The sequence below is a fragment of the Chenopodium album genome, chromosome 25 (assembly GCF_948465745.1).
Source record: "Chenopodium album chromosome 25, dcCheAlbu1.1, whole genome shotgun sequence".
Lineage (NCBI taxonomy): Eukaryota > Viridiplantae > Streptophyta > Magnoliopsida > Caryophyllales > Amaranthaceae > Chenopodium > Chenopodium album.
In genome coordinates this window covers 6,067,377-6,090,065 of record NC_137858.1, presented here as the reverse complement: position 1 = coordinate 6,090,065, position 22,689 = coordinate 6,067,377, and the positions used below count along the sequence as shown (strand labels likewise).

General features: G+C 36.7%; 3 protein-coding genes across 3 annotated transcripts; 2 read left to right on the top strand and 1 right to left on the bottom strand.

Annotated features, from left to right (window-relative positions):
* The first annotated feature begins 1,812 nt into the window (after positions 1-1,812).
* LOC145613160 (exocyst complex component EXO70A1-like) lies at positions 1,813-5,436 on the top strand. The gene is made up of 10 exons (XM_081668221.1): positions 1,813-2,058; positions 2,448-2,653; positions 2,771-2,986; positions 3,269-3,407; positions 3,501-3,713; positions 3,855-4,060; positions 4,161-4,358; positions 4,432-4,531; positions 4,650-4,897; positions 5,013-5,436. The coding sequence occupies exons 1-10, from the start codon at positions 1,816-1,818 to the stop codon at positions 5,128-5,130; spliced, it is 1,887 nt and encodes a 628-aa protein (XP_081524347.1). The 5' UTR covers positions 1,813-1,815; the 3' UTR covers positions 5,131-5,436.
* A 970-nt stretch (positions 5,437-6,406) lies between these two features.
* LOC145613159 (uncharacterized) lies at positions 6,407-11,920 on the top strand. The gene is made up of 11 exons (XM_081668220.1): positions 6,407-6,755; positions 8,148-8,752; positions 8,835-8,924; positions 9,038-9,277; positions 9,830-10,051; positions 10,143-10,440; positions 10,520-10,836; positions 10,923-11,038; positions 11,119-11,222; positions 11,308-11,381; positions 11,469-11,920. The coding sequence occupies exons 1-11, from the start codon at positions 6,536-6,538 to the stop codon at positions 11,559-11,561; spliced, it is 2,379 nt and encodes a 792-aa protein (XP_081524346.1). The 5' UTR covers positions 6,407-6,535; the 3' UTR covers positions 11,562-11,920.
* A 757-nt stretch (positions 11,921-12,677) lies between these two features.
* LOC145613276 (dolichyl-diphosphooligosaccharide--protein glycosyltransferase subunit 2-like) lies at positions 12,678-21,575 on the bottom strand. Its single transcript, XM_081668350.1, has 20 exons — positions 21,440-21,575; positions 21,159-21,297; positions 20,118-20,310; positions 19,848-19,937; positions 19,275-19,337; positions 19,070-19,139; positions 18,787-18,851; positions 18,152-18,206; positions 17,123-17,250; positions 16,909-17,024; positions 16,067-16,136; positions 15,598-15,702; positions 15,395-15,484; positions 15,142-15,290; positions 14,663-14,774; positions 14,510-14,593; positions 14,003-14,083; positions 13,704-13,928; positions 13,211-13,333; positions 12,678-12,998 (listed from the first exon to the last, which is right to left on the bottom strand). Exons 1-20 carry the CDS (start codon positions 21,447-21,449, stop codon positions 12,894-12,896), a joined length of 2,073 nt encoding a protein of 690 aa, XP_081524476.1. The 5' UTR covers positions 21,450-21,575; the 3' UTR covers positions 12,678-12,893.
* Positions 21,576-22,689: the final 1,114 nt, after the last annotated feature.

Genomic DNA, 22,689 nt, shown 5'->3' with positions numbered 1-22,689 from the left:
AAAGAGAGGATTTGGTGGAAAATCCAAGGTTGGAAGGAGAAGCTCTTATCTAGGCCCGGGAAAGAGATTTTGATTAAGGCGGTTGCTCAAGCGATTCCGACTTATATGATGAGTATTTTTAGAATCCCGGATGGCCTAATTGATGAAATTCATGCTCTTTTGGCTCGATTTTGGTGGGGTTCGACGGACACAACAAGGAAGATGCATTGGCATAGTTGGGACTCCTTATGCAAACCGAAATCCATGGGGGGCATGGGTTTTAGGGATTTACGAGTGTTTAATCAAGCTCTTCTTGCTAAACAAATGTGGAGATTATATAGCAATCCCAATCCTCTACTCCACGCTATATTGAAAGCTAGATACTTCAAGAATAAGTCTCTTTTGGAGGCTTATCGAGGGTATGATCCGAGCTACTCGTGGAGAAGTTTTTGGGGTTCGAAATCGCTGCTGCTTGAGGGTCTTCGATGGAGGATAGGTAATGGGGCTGATATCAAGGTTTGGTTGGACTCTTGGATTCCTGGGAATATAATTCCCGAGCATGATAGCTCCTTTGATCCCGAGTTGCGCGTCTCTGAGCTCATTGACCTACAATCTGGCGAGTGGGATGCTAATATATTGCACCAGTATTTCTCAGATGAGGTATGCTCACACATTCTCCAAATTCCTTTGTCAAATAATTTACCCAATGATAGACTATATTGGTGGCCATCTGCTGATGGTAATTTTTGTGTTAAATCGGCTTATTGGTTGGGTAAATTAGGGGCTGCAAATGTGAATAATGATAATGATAAAGATGTGTGGAAAATTGTGTGGGGTTTAGGTGGACCACCAAAGCTAAGACATTTTGTATGGAATGCTTGTAAGGGGAGTATGGCTGTTAAGAAAGAGCTTCATAGGCGCCACATTGCACCTAATGATCGTTGTGGGGGGTGTGGGATTGAGGCAGAATCTATTGGCCATGCTTTGTTCGATTGTAATGGTGTTCGACAGGTATGGAGTAGGCATGAATTGGATGACTTAATTGCGGATTCTCCGTGTCATAACCCCTTCTCTGAGTGGCTTGTTTGGATGAGCAATAGAGTGGATCGAAATGTTCTGCGAAGAACCTTGACAATTGCTTGGGCTGTTTGGTTTTGTCGTAACAAACGTGTATATGCTAATGAGCAGCTTGACTTGTGTTATGTGGCTGAGGGCTTCCTTCGTATGGTCCATGAACACAGCGTGTATGCTGGGAAGGTGTTCCACTCCCCTCCGCGTGCTAGCACTCCTATTGTGTCGAGTTGGATGCGCCCACAATCTGAGGTTGTTAAAATAAACGTTGATGCACATGTTGGTATAGGGTCTGCTGGTGGCTTGGGTGCTGTGGCTAGGGACAGTAATGGGATAATCTTGTGGGCTGCCACGAAAAGATTTGCGGTGGGCTGGAATGTCGAGGCTGCAGAGGCAGCAGCAGTGCGGTTTGGTTGCAGCGTTGCTAGGAGGATGGGCCATTTGAAGGTCTGGATTGAAGGCGATTCACAAGTTGTTACGAACAAAGTAAGCAAAGGTGCTCTTGGTTTTTCCCCACTATGGCTGATTTACGATGATATTAGAAGGCTAGCTAGTTCCTTTCATGTTTTTAATATTTCTCATGTACGTAGAGCAGGTAACACTGTTGTTCACCTTGTTGCAAGGTGGGACACTCGTAGCTCTTCGGAGCTTATTTGTATTGACTCTATTCCACAAGGCACTTTAGCCTTGGCGGAACTTGATTTGGAATAATAAGTCCTGCTAACGTTTTCCCTCAAAAAAAAAAAAATAGGGGCACCATTGCCAATGTCAAAAGAAACATTAGAAGAAAGGGTGAAATTTATGAAAGAATCTCTTTCAAAAAGCCAAACAATTACAGATAACATGGTTTCTATTTTGGGTTCTTTTGATCATCGCTTATCTTCCCTCGAAACTGCTATGCGCCCTACTCAGATTCGAACCCATTCCATTCGAAGGGCGCATGAAAATATTGACAAGACTTTGAATGCTACTGAATTAGTCGTCGCTCAATTTGATCTCGCTCGCAAGGTACCCTTCTTTCCTATCCGAATAGTTTATAAGTAATTCGTTGATGATCTGACACGGGTACTTGAGGTAAAATGAACGAAATTTGAGAACGAGTTTGAGAAACAATATATTTGATATCTACGAGATTGAATTGCATAGCCATTATAATTTAATATTATGATCAATTGTTGTGACTCTAGCCATAAGTTTAAGCTTTTGATTAATTTGTTCTCTGACATAATATCAAGAGCCATATATGAGTTGCGTGATAATATACAATAACATGTACAATAATTAAAGGTGTAAGTTGTGTAACAAAGAGGTTTAATGTTGTCTTTACATCTAGAAAGCTTATATAGAGATGTACTTGTAGCTCTTTATAATCACTTAATTTTTCCTGGAAAATGCAGGCTGAGGCGAAAATATTAAGAGGACCTCATGAAGATTTAGAAAGTTACCTTGAAGCAATTGATCAGTTGGAAACAGTCCTCATTTTTTTCAGTAGCAACAAAAGTTTCAAGAGTAATGATGATGCTCTTAATCGCGTTAACAACTTACTTTCCAAGGCCATTTCTAAACTTGAAGACGAGTTTAAGCAAATTCTAATGTCTAACAGGTTTGTCATCATCCAAAAATTTCGACGTTGATGCAAATTTTTGGTGTTTGGGGCCTTTTTTGAGAACTTGTAATTTTCGATTAGTGATCAATGGTTATGTTTACATGTTTCATGCAGCAAGCCTGTTGAACCAGATTGTCTTTTCGACTGCCTGCCAAACTCATTACGGCCCAACTCAACATCAGCTTCAGGTGAGCAGAGTAATAAAAGCACGGAAAATGCAGGTTATAAGTCTCTAGATCTTATTCCACCTCGAGTTTTACCATTACTCCATGAGTTGGCCAATCAAATGATTCAAGCAGGCTACCAACAACAAATTCTCAGCATTTATCGGTATTTACAATACATTCTACTTCAAAGCAGTTTGCTACATACTTAGAGCTATCCGTCCAACATGATGATTTAGTGTAATGAGACGACTGTAGAGTTACCTCAGCTCGATGTTTAGAGTTTCAAAGATGATACGTGTCATTATTTCTATTCTTTTTGCCTATACAATATGTCACTTAGGAAACTTGATAGATTAGCTTCTAATAATTTTAGGATACTGTAGGTTCTGTAAGATTTGTGGTCATAAGTACTAATTAATGTCTTTAAACTTATATGAATATCTAGGGAAACACGTTCATCTGTAATGGAAATAACATTTAGAAAACTCGGGGTGGAGAGACTTACCAAAGAAGATGTACAAAAGATGCAGTGGGAGGCTTTGGAGGCAAAGATTGGAAATTGGATACACTTTATGCGAATAGCTGTAAGAAATCAATCTTGTATATGAAGTAGTCTTAACACAATCCTAATGTTTTGTAATGGGATTTTTTATTGTCATTATGAATCAATAATGCAGGTTAAACTGCTCTTTTCTGGCGAGAAGAAAGTTTGTGATGAGATATTTAAAGCTATTGAATCTATCAGAATATTATGTTTTGCTGAAGTGACTTCAGGATGTGTGTCCTCGCTCCTTAGTTTTGGGGATGCAATTGCTAGAAGTAAGAGATCACCGGAAAAATTGTTTGTTTTGTTGGACATGTATGAGATAATGAGAGAACTTCAGCCTGAGGTAACAAGAATCAAACTAGATTTTGTAATCTTGATTTTGTTCACAAGAAGTTGTGTTATTTTTCTTATAAATTCACTTGATTTCCTCTGCTTTTGCCATTTGAATTATCTGTTATTGTTGGTTCTGTTGCTGTATGTACAGATAGAAACTATTTTTGAGGGTAAGCCTTGTATGGAAATGAGGGAATCCGCTACAAGCTTGACAAAGCGTCTGGCACAGACAGCCCATGAGACATTTGGTGATTTTGAAGATGCAGTCGAGAAGGATGCCACTAAAACAACTGTTATGGACGGAACAGTGCATCCATTGACTAGCTATGTGATTAACTATGTCAAGTTTTTGTTCGAGTAAGCCAAGTGCTGCTATGTGATTAATTTGAATATGATCTTGTAATTTCTCCTATGAATAGGTTACATATTCATGTTGTGATCATTTCCTGTCTCACAGTTATCGGTCCACTCTGAAGCAACTTTTCCAGGAAGTCAGTGGGGATAATATAGGAGCGCAGTTAGCTGCAATCACAACTCGTATTATGCAAGCACTGCAGACTAACCTGGATGGCAAATCCAAGCAGTATAAAGATACTGCTTTGACTCAACTATTTCTTATGAACAACATTCATTACATTGTTCGATCAGTTAGGAGGTTTGTTACACATCTTTATCCTAACAGCTTTTTCTTATCACTTGTACTCATTTCTTCTTTCCTTTTGCTGCAGGTCTGAAGCAAAAGACCTACTAGGAGATGATTGGGTTCAACGACATCGTAGGATTGTCCAACAACATGCTAATCAATACAAGAGGATTTCCTGGTCTAAAGTATTTGCTCAACTTACATACTATTGTTTTTGTTATGATCAAATACTCTTTTACAGAAATTACAGGGCGAAGTACAGTAGCCTTATACAGAAATTTACATTTTTCGTTGTTTTTGTAGATCCTTCAATTTCTATCAGTCCAACCAGCAGGTTCCACTAGTGGTGGTGGTAACACGCCTGATGCCACACCATCACTTTCAAGGTCAATGGTAAAGGAGAGATTCAAGAACTTCAACATTCAATTCGAGGAGCTTCACCAAAGACAATCTCAATGGACAGTTCCTGACAGTGAGTTGCGCGAGTCTCTGAGGTTGGCTATAGCAGAGGTCTTATTGCCTGCTTATCGAAATTTTTTCAAACGCTATGGGTTAGTGATCATAACAAACCCCTTCAATTCTATACATATAAGCTAGATTCTTATATTATCATATACTTGTATAAACTTAGTTATCTGAACATATATAAGAATTTTGTGGTTGTAGGCCTATGATAGAAAGTGGAAAAAACCCTCAAAAGTATATCAGATTCAGTGCAGAAGATCTTGATCGTATGCTAAACGAGTTTTTCGAGGGCAAGAACTGGGGTGAACAAAAGCGATAGGTGCTTATTACAACTGAAATGACTAGCTTTGTATATTGTATTCTCGAATAACATATATCGAAAATCATTGTGAGACTTTTTTTTTTTTTTTTTTTTTGGGTGTTTAGAGAGCCACAAGGGCAGGGGTGAGAATCATACCAAGATCTCTTGGAATTGGAGGGGAAGCTCTAACCATTTGAGCTATCTCTCACTCTCATTGTGAGACTTATTGCATGCACATATTTCTTGATTTAACATGATTGTTAAACTTTCTCATACAACTCTGGGAAACTATATATTGTCATGTGTAATTGAGACATATGAAGGTTGGCACATTTGGAAAAAGGTGTGATTGATGTCTGAATGTTGTGTTCATTTTAAACTTTGACTTTTGTTTATCCAAGAATGCCGATAAATTATCTATAAAATTCAAGAATTTATAATAATTAATTAATATAGACATCAAATTAAGAAAAATCATATCATATATTGAAATTAATGTTAAGGATCGATGTAACAATTAATGTTTCTTAACCATTAATTGTTACATTGATCCTTAACATTCAATTTCAATATGTTACATTAATTGTAACATCCATCCTTAACATTCAATCCTTATTGTAACAATATTTAATGTAACAATTCTCTCTTATTCCCCTCACCTCAATCTTTGTCTCCATTCCAAATTTCCATATTTTCTCTTCCTCTAACTACGTACTCTCAATGGTGAAAAACATTTTCCTTTCAAAAGAAGGGAAGTCACCTTTTTTCCTTCCACACACCATTCCCTTTTCTACTTTTCTCTCAACCATCCTCACATTTCGACTCTTATTTTCAATGTCTCTAGAAAATTTCTTAGCTTGTAATGAACCAAACAAAGGAAAACTAATTTGCAATTGTGGTTGACTATACGTTTTCAATGAAATATCATTTTTCGTTATAATTATTTTAGTCAAAACAAATGAAACCTGAACTTAAAAGTTTCTTAATAATTAACATTATTTCTATCGAGCTTGTGAGTTTGTGAACCCCAAATTCCCTACAGCCCACCAATATAACCTGTTGTAAAATAAAAATTGCCTATGAGATCATAAGTAGTTAAGCACATAGTGAGATCATATATTCTCATAGAGTCAAAGGATTCCACACACAAAAATTGCATAAATTAAAAAGAAAAAAAAAAGGGAAAGACTTGGTAAGAGTATTTATTAAGTACTTGTATACATGTCCACGTCATGCGGTGGAAAATCCTAATAAAAGTAAACGAACCCAAAATTAGGGTTCTTCTTTCCTAATTTTAAACCCCTCTTTTTCTCTCTCTATTTATCTCGATTTCTTGCTTTTTCTCTCTCTTAATTTTCATTCAATTTCCTGATTTTCCCCGAAAATCTGAAAAAATAAAGATAATCGAAGGTTGAAGAAGAAGATGCCCCCGAGAACGAAGAAAGCGGCGGTTACTCCGGGGAAGAAGACGACAAGAACTTCACGAACTCCGGTGAAGTCCGATGATGTTAAAAACGAGGTTGTTAGGGCTGAAATTAACGACAATAACGTTAAAGTTTCCGAACAAAATTATAGTCTTGATAGCTTAACGGATCTGAATGTTGAGCCTTTATCTGAGTCTAATGGATCCTTTCTTTTGACAAGTAAGTATCTTTTTTTTTAATTGTTATTTCTGTAATTGATTTGATGATTAATTACTTGTATTTTTTTAGCCTAATGTTGATTTTATTGGAAGAATTATCGATTTGGGTTAGATTTTTGTCAGGGAAGAGAAATTGGAATTGTGGGTGATTATTTGTTTGTGAATTAATTTCATATTAATGATGTATTAGTGCTATTAGGTGAAGTTAATTGCTGGTATGTTTGTGGGTTTTATGAGAAAAAGATAAAAGGAGATATCTTTGTTGATTGAATTTAATCTGAAGGGAAGAAAAGATTCATTATTTTTCTTTGCATGTTATGGTTTTTGATTTGTTGGGTATACAGTTTAGGCTAATTTGTCAATCAGATGCTTAATTAGCTTGGTTGGTTTAGTCATGGGGTGAAATTTGGGTATTAATGAATGAATTGTTGTAAGATTATGTAAGTCTCTCTATCCTTGAAGTTGGTCCATCCTTATCGAAGTTATGAGCAAGAAAGAATTAATTTCTTAGGTGACATTCATGTGACTCCACCTTATCCTCTACGGAGATAGGGAGGACTATAAATATTGGAATTTGGGTAATTTCGTAGCGAGTTTTCACATGAATTGTATAAGAAAGGCTTGTTAAAAGAGTGATTTTTGTACATTGTGTTCTTTCTCTCATAAACCTGGCATGAAAAAACTCTTGGTCAGAGGACAATCTATATTTCCGGTAATGAAAGATTTTAAACCATTGGAATTCTTGTATACGCATGACCAAGGGAAGTCTTGTGAGTGCTGTTTCAGCTGTTCTTCATGGTTCAAGCCCTTTTTCAGTGTTCAGAAATAGTCATTTATGTGGAGTGCCCATCTTAGACTTCTATATTGGATATAAGAACTTTTGAAGAGACAAGTGTTCTTCATAACATTATATATATCTTGCTATGTTTTATCTCCTGTTTGTTTATATGCACAAGTTTCAAACTCCACTCTATCTCTAAGCACTTTTATAGAGCATGCTTACACCAAGGTCTGTTATAAATTGTCAATGGTACGCGAAGGTTAACATTATTGAGAAATGGATTACGAATCTGTTTCCTTTGTATGAAGATTAATGCATTTGGTCCAATTAAGAATTGCCCAAAATCTATTATGAGGATACAATAAAGTAATGGAAGTGGCTTTATTTTTTTTCCGGATATGACAGACAATCTATGCTCCAATGCTCTTTTGGACATGCTATTTTTTAACCTGAGTTGACTTTATTGAATAATCATATCAATTTGTTTTTGATTTTGGAGGCTTAGTGGGTATTTTATCTGTGCATCCAACACTTTAGAACTCTTATTACTCCCAATGGTGAATTCACCATGTTAACTGGCTGGATTTCTGTCAACCTCTCTTTCTATGGCAGAAGAAGATGAGGTTAAAGAGGATGAATATGAAAAAGATGAACGGTTGGACCTTGAGGATAACGAACCAGAATATGAGCCAGAAGAGTATGGTGATGGATATGATGAGAAAGAAGTTGACGAGGAAGATTTCCAGGAGGAAGAGGATGAAGTTGTGGAGGAAGTTGAGGAAGGTGACCTAGTTGAAGAGGAGGGAGACATGGCTGAGGAGGACATGGAAGAAGTTCCAGAGGAACTGGAGGTTGAAGAAGATGATGAGCATACTGATGCTGGTGAGGGCCATGGCCATGGCCATGAGCTTGAGCATAAGCATGAGATTGACCATGGCCATGAGCATGCTGAACTGTTTGATGCTGCAGAAGAACGTGAACACCATGAACTTGTCAAAGAGAGGCGCAAACGTAAAGAATTCGAAGTGTTTGTTGGTGGTTTAGACAAAGATGCTACTGAGGAGGATTTGAAGGAAGTTTTTAGTGTTGTTGGCGAGGTTACTGAAGTCAGGCTCATGATGAACCCTCAGACCAAAAAGAACAAGGGCTTTGCATTCTTACGCTTTGCTACAGTTGAGCAAGCTAAGCGAGCTGTGTTGGAGCTCAAAAATCCTGTGGTACTTGTTTTGATCTTGTCATAGATTGAGTGACTGCAAAGCACAGATTATGTTGAGTTTATTCTAACACCAAAAATTCCAGGTGAATGGGAAGCAATGTGGTGTCACACCAAGTCAGGACAGCGATACCCTTTTTTTGGGTAACATATGCAAAACATGGACAAAGGAAAAAGTAAGTAGACTGTGGTGTTGCTGTCTTCATCAGGCTTCGCGTTTATTTTGTTATTGGTTATGTGGAGTTGCATTATTCTCTTCTGATTGGCCTATATTAATTTGTTCTTCCAGTTAAAAGAGAAATTGAAACTTTATGGAATAGAAAATATCGAGGACTTGACGTTAGTGGAAGATAGTAACAATGAAGGAAAAAATAGAGGTTTTGCCTTTTTGGAGTTCTCCTCCCGTTCAGAGGCCATGGATGCTTTTAAACGTCTTCAGAAAAGGGATGTTTTACTTGGAGTTGAGAGGCCTGCAAAAGTTTCTTTTGCAGATTCTTTCATTGATCCTGGAGATGAAATTATGGCCCAGGTAATTAGATCAAGCATCTTTCCCATTCCTTGGATGATAATGGAGTAATATTCATCTTGCAAGTTGTCAAACACCTATAAGGAAGGGTAGTTTGTGAGTACTCGGCCAATTATAGCAGAATACAATCTCTCTTTAATCCTTATTTTTTTTCTCTAATTTATTGAATTATTGGCTATGCTTATACCAGCCTCTATTTTAAAAATCAATTATTCTTTATTATATTTCATTGTGCTTTATTCATATTTATATCTGTAGATCTAATCTTCTAAACTGTTTTTTAAACTTAATTTATAACACGTGGTCTTTACGTACGGCTTTGGATATTATATCTGTTTCTTTGATTTCTTGTAATTATTTTATTTATTTATTTATTATTTATTTATGCTTATCCACACCTTTGTAAGAATGTGGCAATGGTTGGGGTTGCTGGCTGAGGTATATTTTTAATGTGGGATTATCTTTGAGGTTCCAGGCTTCACATCTGCATTGCTCAATTTCTTGGAATATAGGTTTCTTTTAACTGTGGATGATATTTGGTTGAAACTGTTTTAGGTCAAAACTGTGTTTATTGACGGTCTTCCTGCCTCATGGGATGAGGATCGGGTTCGTATCCTACTCAAGAGTTTTGGGGAAATTGAAAAGGTTGAACTTGCTCGTAATATGCCATCTGCGAGAAGAAAGGATTTTGGCTTTGTTTCGTTTGACTCTCATGATGCAGCAGTAACATGTGCTAAAAGCATTAATAATGTAGAATTGGGTGAAGGAGATCACAAGGTTATTATTGGTTTATAAGCTTAATTATGTGTTTTTTACCTAGGCATGTGAGATTATGCATATGGCTTTACCTGATTTTATTCTTCTACAGGCTAAAGTAAGAGCCAGATTGTCCAGGCCATTGCAGCGGGGTAAAGGTAAAAACCATCCCCGCTCTGATCATAAGGGTGGCCGTGTAGCTGGGCGGCGTCCCAGAGCTCCTTGGAACCGTCCATTACCACGTCCCCTTCCTCCTCGTGTAAGGGGACTTGCTAGCCGGGCTCCCATTGCTGTTGGTCGTGGCTTGAAGAAGCCTGTTGGAGTACGGGATAGGCGTCCCCCACCACCTATGCCAGCTAGAGCCAGGCCTTTGCCACCTCCACCTAGGCCATATGATAGAAGAGCTCCTGGTATTCATTCTGATCTTTGCTGGTCACTTTTGATGGCAGTAAACTGTATAAGTGTCATCTGACCCACTGTTGTGTGCAGCTCCTCCACCACCCAAGAGTAGCTTGAAGAGAGATTATATCCGGAGGGAAGAGCTGCCTCCAAGGAGCAGGGCTGTGGCAGAATATGGGTCTAGGTTGCCACCAGAAAGGCGTCCAACTTATAGGGACGAGTATGCTGCCCGTTCACCTGTCTATGCTGATGTGCATAGGAGCAGTGCATCACGCTCTGCAACTAGGAGACCTTATCCAGAGGATAGCTACGCCCCAAGATATGAAAGACCACCTCCAAGTTACCGTGAAGGGCGTCCTCGTGATTATGACTCTGTTTCTGGTTCTAAACGCCCTTATAGTGCTATGGTCAGTTGCTGAGGTTCCTTTGTTTCAATTTGTACGTAAAAATTTTAACATAATGGTTTTACTAAATTCTGATGTTGATTTCCTAGGATGATGTTCCTTCACGATACACTGATCCTGGTCATAGTATTCGCCATTCAAGGGCACGTGTGGACTATGACATTCCTTCAGGAAGCTCTCAGTATGCGGATACATATGGTGACAGGTCAGTGTTAATCTCAGGACTAAAATGTATTTGGCCATGTATTTTTTTTTTCTGCTACTAAAATTATCTCATGCTTCTAGAATGGGGAGATCCACTGCGGGATATAGTGGCAGCAGCAGAAGTTCAATCTCTGCTCAGGATTCTCATGGCATTTATAGTAGTCGCCAAGGCATGAGCTATAATGGTACACCCTTGGAACTAAAAATATCTAGTAACTTGAACGTTTTATGTCACTCTACATCTCTTTTTGATAGTTTCTTGTACTCTAGGTTCATATGGTGGCAATGATGGTGGTATGTATTCATCAAGCTATGGTAGTGAATATCCTTCTCGTGGATCCGATGTATGTATCTAAGTTCCTGCTTTGTTTAAAATTTAGTTCAGTTTCTTAAATTGGGTAGGCATTTACTCAATTTTGTTGATCTTTCAGGTTGGTGGCAGTTCTTACTCATCGCTGTATTCTGGCCGTGGTGTGAGTGGTAGTGGTTACATGGGAGGTGGAAGTTCTGGATCATATTACTGAGTTGATAGGTTTTAGTACTGTGGGGCAGCAAAGACATCTTGAAATTCTCATCTTTGCTGAAGCAACATGCAGTTTGCTTCAACAGTTACTTTAGCAATTTTCTTTTTTACCTCTATGTTCATATGAAGGGGCCAGTAAGTGATGTGGGGTTATGCTCTACTAGTGTATTTCATTTGCAATAGTTACACTTGTCCTATTTAAGGCTGAGTGAAGATAAGATCTTGTATTGTTAGTTTAGCATAGCACTTTAGGTAGGTTTAGAAGCAAGAAATTCTGTTTCAAAATTTTTCCTGCAAGGAAGCTTGTGTTTTGATGTAGTTACAAGGCAAGAAATGATTTATACATTGGCATTAATGTTATCGTCTTTCCTATACATTCTGTTGTAAAGAGTCGTTCTCAGGCTTATACCCAAACCCTTAGGGAGGAGATGGATGTAGCTACCAGCTGACATGGCAAGATCAATTTCAAATTTTTTTGATTGCAAAATGGTTGACAAGTAATTATGGGGAGACATTAAATGATCTAATCACCAATTTAAAAGGTTAGCCATAGTATTGTCAAAACCATACATGACCAGATCTTAAACCGACTCGAAAATTTCTGATTCAGATTTAGACTCATGTGTACACAATAATTTAACATGACTCAACTTTAAAAATTGACCCAACTCGACCACATCAGACTCAATTCGATCATCCGAATTGATACCTCTAGAAAGTTTTTGACTAATCTTCAAATGAGTGTTAAACTAAGTTTTTATAACAATAATAACTATGGCATGAATATCTTAAACATTGGATAAGGTTGATTAGAAGTTTTAACCTAGTCGCAATCCTATTGTATTTGGATAATTAGGCTGCCAAAAAGTCCTTCCTATGTCCCTTGTGTTGCAGTTATTTCTACAAGACAACGCTTGTCCAACCTGAACTCAACCATACAGATAAATGCAGATGGAAAGATAACTTGCACGACTCAAACTCAAAATCTGATTCAGTCTCAGTTTTATAGCCTGCCTTGTTTAACAGTTGATTAAATGTCTTGATTTTGGGCTGTTGGAACCATAGATTGAAGGACAACAACAATGTTCAGGGGAGGGGAATATCGTAAGACTTCATAGAAGAGAATGCTTTTAGATAAAAGTTCTGAATACATGTGTATACAATAAAATAAAGAACTAAACTATAGCTGGCACTCTCAAGTGAAAAATCGAATTCTACAAAATTGACTCTAAATGTCTACAACTTCTCAACTTTCTGAAAGGGGAATTCCTCAAATAAATATGTGCCCCAACAACATACGTCAATCAAGGAAATTTTCCTCCAGTGTACCGTGCTAGTCAGCTTTCACTTTGGCTAAGTTGGAAAGAGTCCTGTGGCCGACAAATAACAAGAAGACTCCCAAGAAGCTCAGGTACTTGAGTGTTGTAAACAGGTTCAACTGCAGGTATTGAACAAAAGGTTGAATACAGAAGAAGCACTTGCAGATGTGCAAACACAAGAAAATAAAATTAAAATAAAGATTTCCAAAGATGGAAAATGAATCAAGTCCAGACCAAGAGAAGAATTTGGGGGGGAAAAAAAAGATACAGTTCTGTACAATGGATTTAATTCACAAATTCATGTGGAAAGGGAGTTATATTATACACAAACCTTCAGCCAGAAAAGGACATAGAGGCAAAGTACAGCTGCAATGCCAACATGGAAGAGTGCAGCAAATGCAGCAGATACTGTTGCTGTAGGGAACTTCTTAAAGTTCACCCCAAGGCGAAGGAGCTGCAAGAAGGCATTGAAGATCAGAGTAAGAGAAAAAGTGACACCTCAAAGGCTAACAGTGAAGTAAATTGAACAGAAATTAAAAGTACAAAACTACAAACATTACAAAATTGAATGGTCAGTGGTTCACAAAGGCCAAAGCATGTGTGTTACGATAGTTAGAACAAACAAAAGGGCAACTTTTTGACAGCAAGGAATTCTACTTCAATGCATACAAATCATCAAAATGGCTGAACAATTTCAAATCTTGTACTGCAATTTGACATCTTAGAGCTTATTTCATATAATTATTTCTATCAACAAGGAAATAATTGTCTTTTGGCCAGTTGGGGCACAACGGAAGCAAAATGGCCTGAAAAGATTAACTTACCCCAATAAAAAATCCTACAAGTGGAACAAGGGTAAGGCCCAAGAAAGCAAGAGATAGTTCCTTAGGTGGACGCGTTTCTGGGGCTCTGAATATGTGAGCTATTTCTTCTTTGGGTCCAAACCTCGAAAGAGGGTCAATTGGCTGAAGAGGTGGCCGAGTTGCCTTCTCAGGTGCTTCAGGAAGATCTAAGTCGATATGACCCAGGTATCGAAAGAAAGAGTTCTCCTGAAAAGGTCAATTTAGAGAAACCATACCAATGCAAGTACTATAACATTGAAAATATACATAATCATAATTACCATGACAGCATCTCCAACGGTTAATTGCAGATCATACTTGCCAGAAAGGTAGTAGAGCTTGTCCACTAGTCCAAGGAAATCCTACAGAACAAAATCATGAGATGATGCTTGCAGATACGTAATTTCGGAAAGATGATAAAACTATAAACTGTACACAATATTTCATCCAGGCGTTATACGTGATGTACAGAGCAAAGAATTTAGGAGTTTCAAAGCCAAGCAACAATGCTATAATTAGATTGAAAGACCCCTCATGGAGGGCTGTACTACACAGCAATGTGAAACATCCCCAACGATTGTGGTTTTTCCCATTAGAATTTTTTTTTTTATAATCCAATTCAGTTTCTATTTGCTAGTTTTGATTTCTCTTGTAGATATCATATGCCTCTTCTGTTAACGAGTTAACTTTACTTTCAAAATTAAAAAAAGGAATTCATATAATTCCATGCAGATATAGAAAGATTCATTGGTGACATGAATATACCGAAAGCAGTAAAGGAAACTTACCAGTGTCAATTCAAACTTTTTTCCCGAACTCCCAACAACAAATACATGTTCAACATTTGTCTCGTGTCTCAGCTTCAACAATGCCTGCCGCCATCTTGATTAGCAAACTATTTAAAGATCTTGAAGCATTCTCTAAATATATAAAATAAAAACCTGATGGGGCTTGAATGCATTTCCTAGAGGTGAGGACAGCTGGAAGGAGAGACGCAGCTTCTGAAGATGGTTTGCTGACAGAGAAATGGCACTGTCTGTGGACAAATCTAACCTGCAATACCATCCTCTAACATTAAAAACTTGATTATTGCAAGACAACTCTCTAATAAAGAATTTTTCTTTTCATTTCTTGAACAAGCATGTCAAACCCAGATTCTAGAACAAGAAATGAGTGTGCCTAATTGACTTATGGTACACAAAGTGTTCAAAATAAACTATAACGTCTCCATTTTCTAATTTAGCTCAGATGAGACCATAAGTTCTCCAACAGCCAAATCATGGAATTTCTGGTTCATTTTGCACAAATGCGACTTTGGAATGTATGATTCAAAAAATTGTGCCGATATCTGACATATAATGCTTAGAATCAAAGATGGTGGATGAATAAATATTCAGAAACTTATTGAAAATATACTTACTTTTTCTGAGATTCCACATTGCCAAGATCATTATCAAGGACTGATATCTCTGCATTTTCAACTTTAACTTCTCCTGTGAAATAAATTTTAACCCAAGTTCGGCCTCCTGTAGCATATACATCACTCTGACTTGGATCATTGAGAGCAATCTAATCCATGATCCAAGAAAAGGGGAAAAAAAAGGTCAATTTCTGGCCTTTTTTCTGCATGAGATCACAACATTAGCAGTGAAAAGTGAGGAACAGAATATCACCTTGAAAACAAATTCATATTTCCCAACATCAATGTCCTTTGGCAAAGAATCCAAAACATGGAATCCACCATCTGCGGCATACTTAAGATCCTGATACAACAGATTTGGCTTTATTAGTTGGCAAGTCATTAAAAAGCTTGTAGGAAATCAGAATTGTAAATATAAGAAACAAATCAAGCAACATATGCAAAGTTTTTCAAAACCTGGTTCTCAATCACGGGAGCACTTTTTGAATTAACACTGGCAGCTTGCACGATTTTCACAGTCAGGGCAGGTGCCTCAGATCCAAGTACAGTGTTCACCTTAACCTGCTCACATATATTACAATTAAAACAAACTTAACACTAGAAAATACTCCATACTTGTCAATTTGTGATACTTAACAGCCTTAAAAAAAAGAGGTAAGCTATGCACTCCCTCCACCCCAAAAAAAAAAAAAATGGTATCCTATAAGCTGCCTCCAGTTCACAGATTAGACAGCAATGCCACCAGTCAGCCTGGATATATAGCCTACATAGTACACATGTGGACACTAATGATAGAATGATCTACTCTACATTTTCCTTCGCCCTCAAAACTACATCTATGGGAAGCGAGCCCTCGCACTGAAGTGATTAAGAAAGGCACATAAACAGCAACTTCTCACATATGAAAGATAAAAATGGTGGGTACCTTGAGCTGGTCATTTCTGGAATAGGATAGCACAGAAGATGGGAGTGACAAGATCAATGGAATCGACACCCTACACAAGGGAAAAAAAAAAACTGTTACATATTCATGAAGCTCAAGTCACCATACTCTGTTATTCATGCATATTAGAGGGAACAAAACAGCAAAATGAAAATCAACAGGGAAGTTAACTGTAATGAGAGAAATATAGATCACAGTTATTGAAATCATATATAATATTATATGTAAATAAAATGACGGGCAATTATTTGCAATTTTTATTATGCAGGGACATAAACTCAGTGCTTATGGGGTCAATCTTCAAATTTACTAAAACAAGCCATTTGAAACCAGATAAGTACATATTACATAAATAATTTAGAATTTTCGTTGCTCGTGTTAAAGAAATTGAATTTAATTCAAAACCCAACAACTTCGAGTTATTTGTTAGTTTGATCCAAAATTAACTAATCTGAACTACCAGACGTCCAGACCTGAAAACTCCTTTCATACACAAAAAGGTATTTTCCCCTTTCTTTGGGATTAATCACGATCGTTTCTCCAAGTTCCATGACAGAGATATCAATTATGCATACTTTTTTATTATATCGAATACTTCCCAAAATATTTTTGCTATTTGTAGTTTCTCAAAGTTCAATTCAATTCTTAGTGTTTCATATCGGCTAAAAGGTCTATAAATTGAACAATAAACCTGACCATTCCAATGCCTACATTACCAAGGAAGAATCGGGATAATTTAGTAAATCCAGAATGAAGAATTAAAAGAATAAGTTACCAATTGCAAAAAGAAGAGATGAAATATATGCATGCTATTCAACCATTACCTGTTGTTTTCCAACAAAGCTAATGCATCAATCTGTTCAAAGAAATCATGGGAATTTCCAGGCACTCCAATGCCAAGAAAATATTTTGCCAAACCCAAAATTTTGTCTCCAGAAACCTGCATATTGCATTTCCAATTAGGAAAATATCTTCACAATTTATCTACTTACAATCATTCACCCTCTTGCAGTAATCTTTACACATATATCTACTTACAGTAATCTTCCCAGAAGTTACATCAGCAAATGCCACAAGTCCTCGAACAACTGATGATGTAGTTGAAAGTGGACCTTGATATTCAAGAGCATCAACAACTTTCTCATCAAAGAACATGGCACCGTCATCTGCAGGCAGGTAATAAATTAAAAATAAAAAAATAAAAAAATAAAAAAGCTAAAAACAACAACAATAAGCTAGTCTCCTTGCTTAACACATAGACATGAATTTGATACTTCAGCAAATCTGAAAGGCAATTCCAACATTTTGAAGCATTACTAGAGTTTACAAACTATCTTTTCGTTCTCTTTTCTTGGCCATTTTTATCACGTCCCTTTTTTTGAAAAAAATGTTTGAGGGGATAGGGATAGGAAAATGAGTTTTTGTTCGACTTATAAATCATGAACCCATGATATGCAAGTATCACTTTTAACAGATAATTACAAGGAGCAAAAGCGATAAAAGACAACCTACGATGCTTATTAATGAAATAATTGGGGATGTAAGACGAAAACACATCCTTCTTAGGAAGATTTAGCAAAGACTAGCGATTGGAAGTTAGGTGCTTAATTTAATGAATAGAACAAACTATCATCTGTTTTGGAGTGAGAAAAGGGCTCATATGGCCACATCTCTCATTGTTTTTGAGGCGTGAACGTTTCCAACTATCATCGGTTTTGGAGTGAGAAAAGGGCTCATATGGTCACATCTCTCATTGTTACTGAGGCGTGAATGAGTTTCCAGGTCTATAAACTTGTTCCATTTCGTACTAAAACTAGATTCTAGATATTCAATGTTTGACACAAGATTTCTGACAAAATGCTATCCATGTTACAAATTCAAGAGCTATATCACAACATAAACACATTATTGACATACTTCAATTATCAACAGGATATCATGCAAGCTCACAAAAATATTCTGACAAAAAACCACACGATCCATTTTGAAATTCATTTGACATTTCTTTGTTGAACACTTTAGCAGTGAGGCAGTGATGGGAGTACACAAGGTGAGATCTCCACATACCGTATTTCTCAACGCTGTCAAACAGTTTCACTATATCATTCTTCAGAGTACCAATCTGTCCAATGTCCAATCAACAAAATTATTAGATATATCCCCAAAATTATTGCTACAGCAGAATCATGGCATTACAATAGCAAGACTATATGGCCAGCTACAGATCAATTTGCAGGTCAAGGGTGTGTTACAGCCATTACAAGAAGATAATGACCAAATGTTGGATGGAACACAGATGATCTAAACTGTGGGAAAAAATTCAAAGAGTGGAAGCAACATACTTCACTCTAAAATAGTTATAGCCTCCCTAATCTGAAGGGAAGGGGGAAAATGTATTAATCCTTCACTTATATGGATAAACTAAGATGATATCAATAAATACAGCTAATTTTCCAACTTAACAAAGGATAACTTGTGGCAATATAAATTTAAAACCATCCGAATATCCAAACAAAGATGCCTGGATATTAACATAGAGTCACACAGTCATTTTGATATTAACAGTTAAATTAATTACCAAAAACCAACATAGCTACAAGAAGAGAATCAATCTAATAAACAGCACACTCATCTGTATCACATGAATAAACCAGAATTGCCATGTTCAGAAGATGAGTGGGGATAGCACAATATGCAAATACCAGTGATTGATCGATGTCAGCTGAGGCTAATGATACAACACCAGCAAGAGTTTCAAGAGCTATTCCTGCAACAAACAGACAGTTAGCATTAGACAAATGGTCAACAGTTTATGGATAGAAATTTTTTATCAATAGGATTGAAAAGAAAAGTCATAACAGCAGCAAAACAGTCACCACACCTCTCAAAAGTATGCATTTTATACAACAATAACACATGCTAGAAACAGATGGACGTAAAACTAATACGAAAAATGGAGATCAAATTTATAAGGGGAGATACTACCAGCAGCACAAGTACTGGACTCAGGTTTGTTGGAACTATAACGCCACCGTCCATCACTTTGACCAAGAGCCTAACAAAAATGTATCAACATAAGCTATGGCATCCAATTGAATTAAAAAGCCAAAGGAGCAAAACCATAAAGCATACAACCTAGAGCCAACTATGGGAGAAGCAGATTAACAATGCAAAATCCAAAAAAACAAACCTTGACTGAGCGGAAGACTTGATCAGCATTTTCAAGCTGAATTTCGAGATCAGCAGCCTGATCCTGCACATATGTTTATGAAATGATTACCAAAAACAATATCAAGAATGCCAAGCAATAAATTAAATCTAAAAAATGATAGAAAACTAACATAATTCAGCTTTGATATTCAGCAACGTCAACGTATCATATGGTGCAAACTTTTAAAATAATTGATCTACACAACATAAATTTGACAAAAAGTGCTTTGATCCATCATTGCCAATGTAGATGAGTATTTACTTCCTTGGCTTTGAAATACGGAGTAGATTAAAACATAAATGACTTGTTTATTGTGTGTGCATAATTCTTATTTTGTAGTAGGCTGATAGCACGTGGTCATTTCCTTTCAATAATCAATAGGAAACAGTCACTTTGTTATTATTGAGGAGAGGTTGCAAATATCTGCCCCTTCTCTCCCCTCCCCTACCGTTGGAGGAAGCCTCTTCAAAGCCAATTGATCAATGTTGATGTTAAAAAAAATAAAAAATAAAAGTAAAAAAAAAAAAATGGCAAATTGCATAGAATTTTTACCTTAAGAAGTACCAAGCTTCCAACTGAATAGTAGAAGTCAAGCAATGAGTTTGCTTTAGTGATTGCCGCTTGCAGTTTCGAGCTGACAGCCTTAAGAGGATGGGAGAGAGAGAGGAAAAATAAATAAATAAAATAAAATAAAATAAAATAAAAAAAGGCTAAAAACTCCTCAGACCTATTAACTGATTCGTATTCGTGATCCTTATAAAGAATACTTAAATCCTTCTTAGATTAATTTGACAATTTTGGGACCTTTTGAAGAATGGTTACCTTAAAATTCTCTCCATCAATCTTGCACTTAAGGACTCGGTTCGATTTCAATGCAACACTGAGATCTTTCAAACTAGCAGATGAAGACTTAAGGGTCTCCGTAATCAATGCACATGTTGAAGTACTTATATCAAGATCTTTTCCAATTCCAAGGATCTCAAAAGTTCTTAAAGCCTCATAAGCGTCTTCAAGACTATCCAAAGACAAGTGGAAGTCAACAAATGTTCAACAAAGAACAGCCTCAAAGAACTATTTAATTGTGATAAGAAGAAAATAGGCACACAAGGCTTAAGACAGGAATAACACTGCTTTACATAATGCATGTAAGTATGTCACTTGCCTGATGAATAGAGCGCTAATGCAAAACGAAAATTATTTTTTACAGTCATCATCAAACAAGCACAAAGTTACACAGTAAACATAAACTGCTAGTTTTCCACGTATAATTCAAATTAGTGGCAGTACAATATTGCCACTTCTAGAAATAGCCGATCATCAAATTCCAGGGACATAAAAAAATAACCCCAAACGAACCATTTCCGTAATCCCAATTTCTGCAAACAAATTCCAGGGAATTTGTAGTAGTGAGCCCTCAATCATCATTCAGGAGATATAACCAACCATTACACATGCCATTTGATTTACGAATTTGGTTTGTGCTAACAATTTGGCCAGCTGAAATTCTTTATAACTCATCAAACAAGCTCCTGACAGTAGTCCCCTACTCCTAAAAAACAGCACCTAATGTATGCAATTCAAGTTCTAAAACTCATTTCTTCACCTACTTCCGAGAATATCAAATGGCAGGTTAAGCAACACCGAAATCGGCCACCGAGTTCTACCTTTTTCCAATTTGATTAACCTAAACATCCTCAAGGTATCTAGATTTCAAACTTTTAAATAAATTAACAGCACACTGAATCAAATTGAGCAATAACAACCTGTATAATATCGCCATTCTAATTCATTGTTGCACATTCAAACAAAATTACTAAGAAAATAGATAATCAAATCAAGGGTTTAAGTAGGGGTTTTGAAAACCTTTTAAAGGATCCATCGATTGGCTTGAAAATCTCAAGAGCCGCAGATCGGTGAGAATCCGAAATTGGGCGAAAGATCGCAGCTTCACAGATCGACGCAATTAGAAAAAGGGCCAAAAACCCTAGGTTTCGAGCCATTCCTGCAAAAATCACACAAATTTGGGGAAAAATCGAAATTTAGAGTGAGATTAAACAAATTTGCTGAGATTTAACAAACAATGGAAAAAATTGATTTGATTTGTTCGAAAAGTTTGATTGAATTTGAAGAATGAGAGATCTTACTGGGTTTCATTGTATCAAAATTACGACGAACTGTTACTTAGGAGAGAGAAAGTGAGAGTGGGAGAGGAAGAACAGAGTGAATGAATGAAACGATGGAAGAGAAAATACAAGAGTGAAGACTTGTGAGTTGACGATATGGTTCGGGTTAGTTGTTGGACCCCGGGTTTGGGTTTTGGTGGATCATACTTACTTCACGAGTGTGTTCGTGTTAACCCCGTTAGGAAACATGACATAATAAACATAACATTTATAATGTACGTTTTACATTTTAAGGCCCTGTTCTTTTAAGCTTCTGGGCAGAGCAGAGCAGATTAGGGCAGAGCAGAGCAGATTGAAGCAGCTATTTTTAAGTACTATTTTTAAGCAGAGCAGAGCAGATTGAAGCAAAGCAGAGCAGAGTAGAGCAGATTTTAGCAGAGCAGAGCAGATTTCAGCAGAGCAGAGCAGAGCAGAGCAAAGTAGCTCTAAAGAACGGGGCCTAAGTATCCTAAATGTACCGAGTATAAAAATTTGGCAAATGGGTCGGTTTGTGTTAGGTCTGGTGATATCTGATATATAGAGGTTGGATTCGCCTTATTTGAATTAATAAACGAACTAGATTTATTACCTAAACTTGGTTTGTGTACGACCTTGATATTTACGTGGGACGAATGAGTTATCTAATTTTATTTTGATGAACTTGTAAGCGCAATAGATTGTAAATGCGTGCGACACAGGTTATCTCTAGTCCAACATGGTCCGCTTACAAGGATGAAATCAATATTTTGTGGTTTTCTCCACTTATTCTAATCTTTCGTTCAATTTTTGACCTTTAATACTCGTAAGTAAATTCACCAACAAACTCTTCTTACTGTGTGGATACAATGATGGACAATGGGACAACAGTTTATGCTCATCTCCTATTAGCTTGGCTCCATGCCTCCATAAAGATTGCTAATTGGGTGTAGGGTAGGCTGTGCATCAATATTAAAGGGTTTAAAGATTATTTTGTTGAAAAATCTAATACTGAGATACTCCTAGTCTCCTACTAGGGTAAAAACTGGATAAAATTGATAAATTTATATATTAAAGAATGCAATTTTTTTTTATACCTGAAACAACTTATATTATCATAAAGTATAAAAATACTAGATGAAACCCGTGCGATGCACAGTTTATTTGAATTTTTTAAAACATTTTTTTTAATTTTTTTGCTAAAATTTGTTACATATTTAGATAAAATTTCTAATATCAAAAGATAATATTTTATA